The following is a 10,585-nucleotide window of genomic DNA, read 5'->3' as shown; positions in this document are numbered from 1 at the left end:
AGTGACAGAAATGCTGATTTCAGCGGTGTGTCACTCATGAGCTGAAAGTAAGTGGTTGCTGAGAACCAGCATCATAATCATTGCAGCCCAGGCCTTGAAAAGAGTCACGGCCACCTGAGAAGAGTCCTGGTTATTCATAAACTCCTGCTCTCCCCACCTATCTGCTGATGATTGGCAGTTCTCTCCTAGAGAGAAAGGGGGAAAACTAGGTAGAAGACGGTCAGTCATCAGCAGGTGGGCATGGAGAGCAGGAATTCATGAATAACCAGGACTCTTCTCAGGTGGCCGTGACTCTTTTCCAGGCCCAGTTTGCAATGATTGTGATGTTGGTTCTCGGCAACCACTTACTTTTAACTTATAAATGACAGACCCCTGAAATCAACTCACCTGTCTCTACTTTATTCTGCCTTTAGCATAGTATGGGCGGAATAAAGTTGATAACAGGTTCCCTTCAATGTCAGTTGGTCAATCAGTTATAAATATATTTGAACATATGTGCATACTTGGTGTTATGTTCCTGTTCACATTTTTGGAATTTAAAAGTTAACAGACAACCTTGTAATGTACTGTTTCCGACATATTTCTGCCTCCTGTTTTTTATATTGAAGGCAGAGTGATTTAACACCTGTTTAGATTTGTCATCCAAGTCACAAAATGAAAAGGTATGCCGTTTGCAAAAACATTTGCATAAAATAGTTAATTCGCATGTAATTTTAATGGTTCAAAGAATGTTGGGCAAAATGGTCGGCCCTCGTACATGTTCACTTTATCAAATCTGGCCCTCCTCGAAAAAAGTTTGGACACCCCTGAGCTAGAGTATGTGGGGAGGATAGTTTTGCAGCTTGTTCTTTAGTTAAAGTAGGGAGATTAATAGTATCTAACCAGTTTTGAATGAGTAGTTTTTTCCCACTAATTTGGGACGCGGTTGGATTAGCTTGTAAATTATATAGTTGGCTGTAATAATTACAGAACTGTTCAGCAATTAATTCTGTTTTATAGACTGCCTGCGAGTTCTGGGATTTTATATGAGAGATGTAGGAGGTTATTTTTCGTTTTTTAATTTGAGACATTAGATCTGCTAATTTAGATTTATATTGAGTGGATAGAAACAGTTTTGCTGTGTTGGCATTTAGTATATTTTTTAGTTCTGATCTTAGGGTGTCCAGGTGTGCCAAAGTGTCTTCATTTAATGAACGCCTATGCTGCGACTCCAATTTAGAAATAGCTGAGGTGAGTTCCTCTATTCTCTTTAGTTTCTGTTTTTTAACATGGGAACCCAAAGCAATTAGGTGGCCTCTTATAACAGTTTTGTGGGCATCCCACAGTACCGCTTGAGATAAGTCTGCTGATTCATTCAAGGTGAAATATTCCTCTATCAGATCTGCTAATTTTGGGATACTGGAGCTATTCAGTAGTGTTTCATTTAACCTCCATCTATATTCCGTTTTGGGCATGCTAGGGATAGAGCATGTGAGGAGGACTGGGGCATGATCTGACAGAAGAATATTCCCAATCTTGGACGAGGCACAATATTGGAGTGCTTGCGTACTAAGGAAGATGTAATCTAACCTCTGGTAAGAGCAGTGAGCAGAAGAAAAATAGGTATAGTCTTTCTCGTTGGAATGCATTGCCCTCCAGACGTCTATAACACCCTGTTGGGAAAGTGCTTTTTTTATCTTACAAAGCGATATTTTTGACATGGATGAGGATCCAGTGGAAGAATCAAGGTTAGGGACTAATGCGACATTAAAGTCGCCGCCTAGGATGACAATGTCCTCAGCAAAATTCTCAAGTTTTTTTTATGTTTTCTAGAAACCATGTGGTTTGTGCAGTGTTAGGTACATATATTACAAAAAGTGAATAATTGGGGACCTATCAATCCCTTTACAAAGATATATCTACCATCCCTATCCACTAAAGTGTCTTGAAGAGTAAACAGAGTGTTTTTATGGATGGCAATGCTGACCCCTTTTGTGGCCGTGGATGGAGAAGTGCTATGAAACCACTGGCTATAAAGCAAATGAGATAGCTTTGGAACATGGTTTGTGCGAAAATGGGTTTCCTGTAGTAAAGCTACCTGCACTCTCAACTTATGTAAATAATGACATACTTGGCTCCTTTTAGAAGGTGCGTTTAAGCCTCTGACATTGTACGTACATATCTGTAAGCTAGCCATACATCTTTACACCTAGGTCGTGAACCAACAACCATACCTGAATCCAGTACCAGTAATGCGCGCAACAATAGGAGGGGGGGAGGAAAGGAGTAGGATAAAGGAGGGAGGACCTACAGTAAAGAAAAGGAAAAAAACAGTAGTAACAGTTAGTTACAGTATAACATCTAACGTGGGGTCTCCACATACGAGACATTTGAACTTGGGAGTGGGTCTACAGTGGGTGGACTGAGTCCCCACTTAAGCTAGCTGTCGTGGGAAATAAAGACAACTGATCGGATAGACCCGAGAAAACATTGGTGGCAGAAAAAGGTGACTTGCTATGAATAAATGCAATTATCTCTTTCGCCCCTGGGTGTCACCCTTTGAATAGAAAATCTTTTACCACAACCTTTAACCAATAAAACTCAGCACATATTGAACTCTCACAATCTGTTGAGGAGACAGTAATACTTGAGGAGAGTGAATTTAGAAGTAGCCTTCCAGCACATTAAATACATAACTTAGGCTAGAGAAGGAGGAAATGCAAGGATAGTTATGCAGGAACCTCATATAGTAAAACTTGCCAGAAACATGACATGGGTTCCTGTTTCACATTTAACAAGAGATAATGTGACCCAGCATTCGTAGGTCACCAGAGACACTTTGTACAGACGGTGTTTCAGATCCGTCCCATGTTGATGCGTCCTCAGACGAGTAGTCGTCCCTGGGTTTTCTTTGATTTCTGCCGCTTATTTGTTCCTTCCTGCCAGGAATCCCTTACAGGTAGTGAAGGTAATGAGGCCAAATTTTGTGCAGCGCACCAGTCCTGAACATCCAGATCTTTAATGTCCAGAACATCACACACCCTCTGCAAATCAGCTTGTGATCTGATAACTTGTTTTCTAATTGGTGTGTTGATTAGTAATCCGAAAGGGTGAAGCCATCGATATGTTAGCTTTTTTTGCTGTAGAATGTCCAGGAGAGGTTTCAGGTGCCGTCTCTTCCTGAGAGTCATGGGCGATAAGTCCTGATATAGTGTAATGACGGAACTTTCAATGTCCACCGTTTTATTGTTTCTAGTTGCTGCAAGGATTTGTTATTTTGCTATAAAGCTGGTCATGCGGCAAATGACATCCCTAGGAGGATCTTGTGGCTTTGGGATTGACCGCAGTGCCCTATGGACTCTGTCCATCTCTAGCTTTTCTGGAAGACAGTCTGGTACAAGGCGGGAGAAAAACAACACCACCTCTTGTTTCAGGGACTCCATTGAAACCGACTCAGGGACCCCTTTGAGCCTTATATTATTTCTTCTACCCCTGTTGTCTTAGTCCTCCACTAGGGCATATAAATAGTTAACGTGGGCCTGTGCATTGTCCATACTGATTGCCACTTGCTCCCCAAATTCAATGAGGGATTGCTGTCCAGATTCTAGTGCTTCCACTTGCACTTAGCTGATGTATATCCTGCTTGATTTCAGATAAATCCTGCCTGAGTGGCTCTAAAGCGTTGTGCAGGAGGTCTCTCATGAAGACTCTGGACAGAGGTAAGTCGTATGCTCTTGCTGTCTCCTCTGTATCGCTATCTCTCTCCCCCTCTGAGTCAGCGTCTTTACCTACAGTTAGAGCCGGTCGGCGTGCGGTCGCCATCTTGGATTCTGACCTCACTTCAGTTTTCCTCACAAATCTGTCCAGATCGCTTCAGCCTCCCAGGTGTTTCTTTAGGTTTGTCCTTGCCGATCTTTTCCATTTTGTGCTTTAAAAATTGTTGTAATATGCTCAAAAGGGCTCGGTCAGCAGCAGAGCTCTTCACTCAGCCTGCATTTTTGAAAGTGAAAAATTTGGTCCTAAAATCCATTTTTCTGGGGGAAAAAATAAATTTTTCATTTTCACAGCCAATTCCATGATTTACCTTGGAGGACAAAGTTATCTCTACACATCTTGAAATAATCCTTGAGGGGTGTAGTTTCCATAATGGGGTCACTTTTGGGGATTTCAAATCTAGGGGTACCTCAGGGTGTCTTCATATGCGACATAGCTCACAAAAGAAAATCCTGCAAAATCTTGCCTCAAAAAGCCCTTTGGCGCTACTTCCCTTTTGGACCCTGACATGCACCCATACATCATTTTTTGAGCATATATTGGGTGTTGGCGTATTCAGGGGAAAATGGGTAACAAAATGTGGGGTGCATTTTTTCCTGTTACCCCTTGTGAAAGTTAAAAATGTGCAAAAAATTTATATTTTTCATTTTCACAGCCAAGCGTTTCCTAATTCGCACCTTAATATATTTCTTGAGGGGTTTAGTTTCCAGAATGGGGTCACTTTTTGGGGGTGTCCATTGTAGGGCGACCTCAGGGTGTCTACATATGCGACATAGCTCCCAATTTCCATTCCAGCTAAATCCGCTCTCCAAAAGCCATGTGGTGTTCCTTCCACTGTGAAGCCTGCTGTGCGCCCATACTTCGGTTTTTGAGCACACATGGGGGTGTTTCTGTAAACTCCAGATTCAGGGTAATAGATTTTGAGTTTTGTTTGGCTGTTAACCCTTAATGTGTTGAAGAAAAAATAGATTCAAATGTAAAATCTGCTAAAAAAAAGGGAAATTTTGAAATTTCATTCCCATTTTCCCATTTTCTTGTGGGGCACATAAAGGGTTAACAAAGTTTGTAAAATCAGTTTTGAATAGCTGGAAGGGGTGTAGTTGCTAAAATGTGCTGATTTATGGGTGGTTTCCTATATGTAAGCCCCAGAAAGTGACTTCATAACTGAAATGGTCATGAAAAAATTGGGGTTTGGAAATGTTCTTAAAAATTTTAAGATTTGCATCTAAACTTCTAAGCCTTCTAACGTCCTCAAAAAATAAAGTGTCATTTTCAAAATGATTCAAACATGAAGTAGACATATGGGGAATGTAAAGTAATTACTATTTTGAAGGTATTACTATCTATTATAAAAGTAGGGAAATTGAAATTTGCTAATTTTTCCATTTTTTGGGTAAATTTGTTATTTTATTTTATATAAATAAAAATGAAATTTTTGACTCCATTTTACCACTGTCTTGAAGTACAATATGTGACAAGAAAACAATCTCAGAATGGCCTGGATATGTAAAAGCGTTTTAAAGTTATTACCACATAAAGTGACACATGTCAGATTTGCTAAAAATAGCCTGGTCCTTAAGGTGAAAAATGGCAGGGTAGTTAAGGGGTTAATTTTAAAATCAAAGTTTTTCTAAACTTTGGACCGAATTCTGCTTCAGATGCTTCTCCTCACGCAACACTACTTATTTACATAAAGTTGCACCAGCTCTTAAAATCATAATGTTCTTGTATTCCTGGTAAAATAATTGAATATTACATAATGACATCAATGACACATTATAAACCAAAACTAGGTCACCGATCACACACCCTGAACACACCCATACCATCAATGTATATATAATAGCGCACCAGTAAGATCCCTGCATCACCAGAAGACAATACACAGTGCATCATCCAGGTATATACCAAAGCTTCTACTCTTATCTGGAAGAAAAGATGTTATATAATTTCACCAATATGATAGGTATGTACTAACATCACAGAGGGGCCTCACTTTGGGGCTGGTTCATACCTCTACATGCACTTCAATACGAAGGATCCAGAGATTGGTTCTACCAACTCTTAGATTATAAAGCAGGATCAGGCTCCCATTGCAGATTCTTATCCATTATTTTCTTCTATTGCCTTTCAAATGAGGAGGGAAAGTCCTTCCTAAAATCTTATCACCCACTGGAAAGCAGTTTGAAGCCAACCAGAGCTGATAGCTGACTTGTCTTTTCTTGTTTGATTGTAAGGTTTGTCCCATCAGTTGGGGAATATGGATAACATGGAATCTTCTTCATTATGGGGGACTCAGCATGTCCATGTGTTACATGGATGCATATTCACTTGTATTGCTGACATGTAATACCACATTTCTCCTGAAGTGGCCACTGCAGGGAAACTGAGCGGCCACATTGTGCTTCCCCTACAGATCACCAGAGATTAGAGAAGCTGCACCCACATCCATCAGTAGATTGTGGATGTGACTTCAATCTGAAATGAAGTTGTCATACTTAAAAAGATCTAACTGATTTACTAAAATGTGCCATCATGGTGTGTGTGTTGGGAGTGGGGAAGCAACTTGGTTCAAGAACAGACAAAGTGTGAATCCTATAAGTATATTTGCAGACCTCTCGTAATGTTTGATCACTCTAATCAATTCAATTCATTATTTACAGGAAAAAAGTTAGACCTCCCAGTTAAACATGACACGAACAATCACATTGCTGCTGATATCCCTAGGTGAGTTGCACATATGATATGTTTGTATACTATTGGTTCTTACTGCAAATTACATCCCCAAGTAAAAGCATTGGTTTTTACTTTTTATTTTACTAGTATTTCATTGTCACTCGGGTCTCTGTAGATAATCAATGAAGAGTTTAGATTTCAGACTCTAGCAGCTCTTTCTCTCCCTTTCAGAGCAGGAAGTCTCAGCACAATCTCAAGAACAATTTATTTGCTGAACTATATGATACCAATCAGCTACATACAACTAAACCCTTACCTCTCTATGTTTCTGAAGCTGATGAATCTTCCTTAATACTAGCTAGGACCAGCAAGGAATACAGCAGTGTCACCAAGTAGATTGTCCTCAAAAGGTGGAACCCACAAAATCATGTCCGATTGGCGAAACTCAATACATTGTAGGAACATATAGTGACATTCATTAGGTCATTACCATCTGCTGTAAGAGAAATATAAACCTTCCCGTAACAGACCATAGTCTCTCAAAATTTCTTATAAAATGTTTGCATCCTTACAGGCAGTGGTACAGTCAGCGTCTGGTCCTTGGTGGGCAATGAAAGTATTCAGTAGTCTCATCTCTTCTGTCTGCTCATTAGAAGAATATTTCACACTTAGACAGATGAGTAGGTAGACGTTCCTTGATACTAATAAATTCACAGCCTGATGAACGTTTAGAAATAAACAAAACAAACCTTTATTATAGTCAGTTTAAAAGGGGGCAAAAAGCCTATATGTCACAGTCTGTGACTATCAGGCAACCAGTCTCAAAAATGCACAGAGAAGGGTCATAAATAAATCCTCTGTGCAATTGAGGGACCGGGCTAAAAATCTGGCTTGCTAGCTGATAGTTGCTAATGTGCAAGTCCGAATTTGGAGCACGGAAATCAGTGTAAATTGACGCTAGTGTGTTTCTAGCCGGTGATTCTATTAGATGTATGTGCAGGTGCGGTTGTGCCACCTGGTTCATAGGTCGCGTGATGCTAAATACAGTTGGTCGCACTGTCTCTACATAGGTAAAGTCTCTGAGGACATATCCACACACTATAATGTAGTGCAGTGTTCAGACCAGCCTATTTGTATAGCTGCGGCCAGTATATGAGTCACAACCCTGCATCTGTAGCCAGTGTATTAAGGCTATACACAATCACTCATAGCCAGTATATTTTGGCTCCATTCATGCATCACATACACACTCTAAGGCTTCAGGGTAAAATATTGCATCAAGTGCACCCTGCCTAGAGAGCCGTGCTCCAATAGATAGCAGCAGCTCTACGCGTTTCCACGCAACAAGTAGTTGTCACGTATCTTCAGGAGCTTGTATGCCTATGTCAGGACAAAGTGCCACACTGTAGCGTGTTATGGCTCCGGCGTTGTAATGGCCGCTGCTCATTAGAAGACAGATACTTCCAAATAATTATTTAAGGTGAGGCAGGGACATAGCATTATGGATAATTTGCTAAGTTTTAACGAGGACCCCTGTGGTGACCAGACCCCATTGTATCTCCTACCTCAGTAGTCCCTCTCATACCTTTCACTTGTTGGACTGCTGACAGCACTAGGTACTAGTTTCCATATGTTCTTTGAATTTTTCTTTACATGAACTTAGCATTTTTATTTTCATTTTGCAGGTGTGCTCCTTGCTCTGGTAACAGCACAATCAATACCTGGTAAGGATTAGTTACTATAAGTATTCGATTTTACTTTCTCCACATGGAGTCTCTAGTTCCCGGGTAACAGTCCATTAGTCAAAGTGACAGCTGCTGCTCCGGCCATAAAATGGGCTCAGAATTGTTGTTTCTTCAAATTGAAACCATCATTCCCAATGAGACTTTCTATTAGTGGTGACATTGTAACATACCAATAAACCATTAACTCGCCCTCACAAAACAACAGATGGGATAAAGGCAACCAGTGTATAATACTAAACTATATTATACTATACTGAGTCGATGAAAGTGTCCAAAGAACAAGACTGAATCTTCTACAGTCTAGTTTAAGGGGTTGTCCATGTTCAGAGCTGAGCCCGGACATAACCCCTTTTTCCCTCATTCAGCATGAATGAGTGGCGCATCGGAGCATTTCACGCTCCAATGTTTCCCCTTGTCCTTCGGTGCATAGCGCAGGGCAAGGGCTTTTTCTTTTCCTCCGGTGAGGTACCGGGTCTCACTATGGGTGTCCTAGGCAGAGACTTCCACCTAGCAGTGAGCCCGGTGACGTCACCAGCACTAATGGCCGGTCTTTACTGCTTCCCTAGCACACGCAGGTGAATTACATCACTGGGTATGGATAGTTGGTTTGGTCTTACCTTTTATGAACCATTATATAAAAAACATCTTCCTTCATAAAGATCTTTAATAAAAGAAGAACTTTCTGCTGAAGAATGTGACTCCATCAACTATCCGTACCTAGTGGTCTCACACCTCTGGTGTCTCGGAGCAATGCTATCAGCCGAGGCCTCACACTATACCTGGATTCCTTGGTTTATATATCTGGACTGGCATTTCAGCACACACCTGGTTTTCCAGATAAAGGAATGCAATGGGACAATCCTTGCTCTTTCGACACTTCCATAGCAATTCGGCATATGTGCATATTGTACATTGTTTGCCGTTATCACCGACATTATTTTATTAGTTTATTGTTTAGTTTTTTTGATTACTTAAAGGGGTTTTCCAATCCCACCTAATTTACACCAGGGTCGGGAGAGTGTGTAAATGAAATAAAAAGAGCCACTGACGGTGTCCCTAAGCTGCACATCAACAGCCAAGGGTCCGACTGATCCTATAAAACAAAGGCTGCTTTAAGAAACAGCGCCCCCTCCTGTCCATGGAATAGAGCCGATACTACAAACATCCTCTGGAAAGGCATGGCACTACACTTTACTACACTCAGACATTCTTTTAACTTGTTCTTAATTCTTCTTTTTCAGACTGTACAGATGGCAAAGTATATACTGATTGTGGGACCAACTGTCCACCAACCTGCGATAACCCGGATCCTGTATGCGATAAAATGTGTGCTCCAGGTTGTTTCTGCCCAAAGGGCACTGTAGAAAATATCAGGGGTGAATGTGTGGAAAAGGATAAGTGCTGACTCTGAAGCGGGAACACAACATATTCCAATTGTGCCAATAACTGCCCTGGTGTTGTATCTCCCCCAAATTGCCTTAGAATAGAATTTAGGCTAGGCTGTGCATGTAAACCCAACTACGCGCTCCTACCTAACAGCAAGAGATGTGTCCTTCCACAGGATCTCCCCAAGTTGGCTCCAACAAGTAAACCATCCCATGTGTGTCTTATTAGCAATCATCAAAATTGAAAGTTTGAGATGTGTCTGATGAAAATAAAATGATTGCCGACATTGGTTTTATCTATTTTCATTGATTCATTAAAAAGCGATCTGGTATCTTTGACACTGACCAATCAGATCACAATCCGTCTATATTGTTGTGAAATTGACCAGATTAAAGTTAGTGGTGGTCCCCATCCTACCACCATGACCTGGATTTCAGTAAATCCATTATGAATGATACATGTAGGAAAACAGAGCATGGATATGCATGGGCCAATATATGAAGGTCTAGGGCAGTGTTTCCCAACCAGTGTGCCTCCAGCTGTTGCAAAACTACAACTTCCAGCATGCTCGCACAGCCAGAGGCTGTCCGGGCATGCTGGGAGTTGTAGTTTTGCAACAGCTGGAGGCACACTGGTTTTGAAACACTGGTCTAGGGGAGCTATAAACATGGCCAAGCCAGTGATTCTCGCTCATCTGCATGGCCACCTCTGTCTGATATTCCAGTCCAAGTTCTGGTATCGATAGGATTTACTACAGACTAAATACATGTGATGGACCAATCTACAGATTATAGCAGGACCTGGATGGACCACGATATGCATCATAGAGTAAAAATGCTTATGTTCCTCAGTAGACCCATGTATAGAGGGTCAAAATCTTATCCTGAACAGAAGATTGGGGTGCAGTAGACTGAATTGTACGTAAATATGATCGCACTGCAGATATTCCTGAAGTCCTCTTTCACACCATGCGGTTTTACAGGAGTTTTACAAATACTCATAAAATTCCTCCTTTCATCCAAACC

The 10,585-nt window shown here is 41.0% G+C and overlaps 1 protein-coding gene across 1 annotated transcript; it reads left to right on the top strand.

The window, feature by feature from the left end:
• The first annotated feature begins 5,601 nt into the window (after positions 1-5,601).
• On the top strand, positions 5,602-9,738 carry LOC120993339 (cysteine-rich venom protein 6-like). Its single transcript, XM_040421866.1, has 4 exons — positions 5,602-5,653; positions 6,417-6,480; positions 8,115-8,153; positions 9,416-9,738. Exons 2-4 carry the CDS (start codon positions 6,444-6,446, stop codon positions 9,577-9,579), a joined length of 240 nt encoding a protein of 79 aa, XP_040277800.1. The 5' UTR covers positions 5,602-5,653; positions 6,417-6,443; the 3' UTR covers positions 9,580-9,738.
• Positions 9,739-10,585: the final 847 nt, after the last annotated feature.

The sequence above is a fragment of the Bufo bufo genome, chromosome 1, assembly GCF_905171765.1.
Source record: "Bufo bufo chromosome 1, aBufBuf1.1, whole genome shotgun sequence".
Taxonomy (NCBI): Eukaryota; Metazoa; Chordata; class Amphibia; order Anura; family Bufonidae; genus Bufo; species Bufo bufo.
The sequence above is the reverse complement of the archived record's forward strand: the minus strand, read 5'-3'. Positions and strand labels throughout refer to the sequence as shown.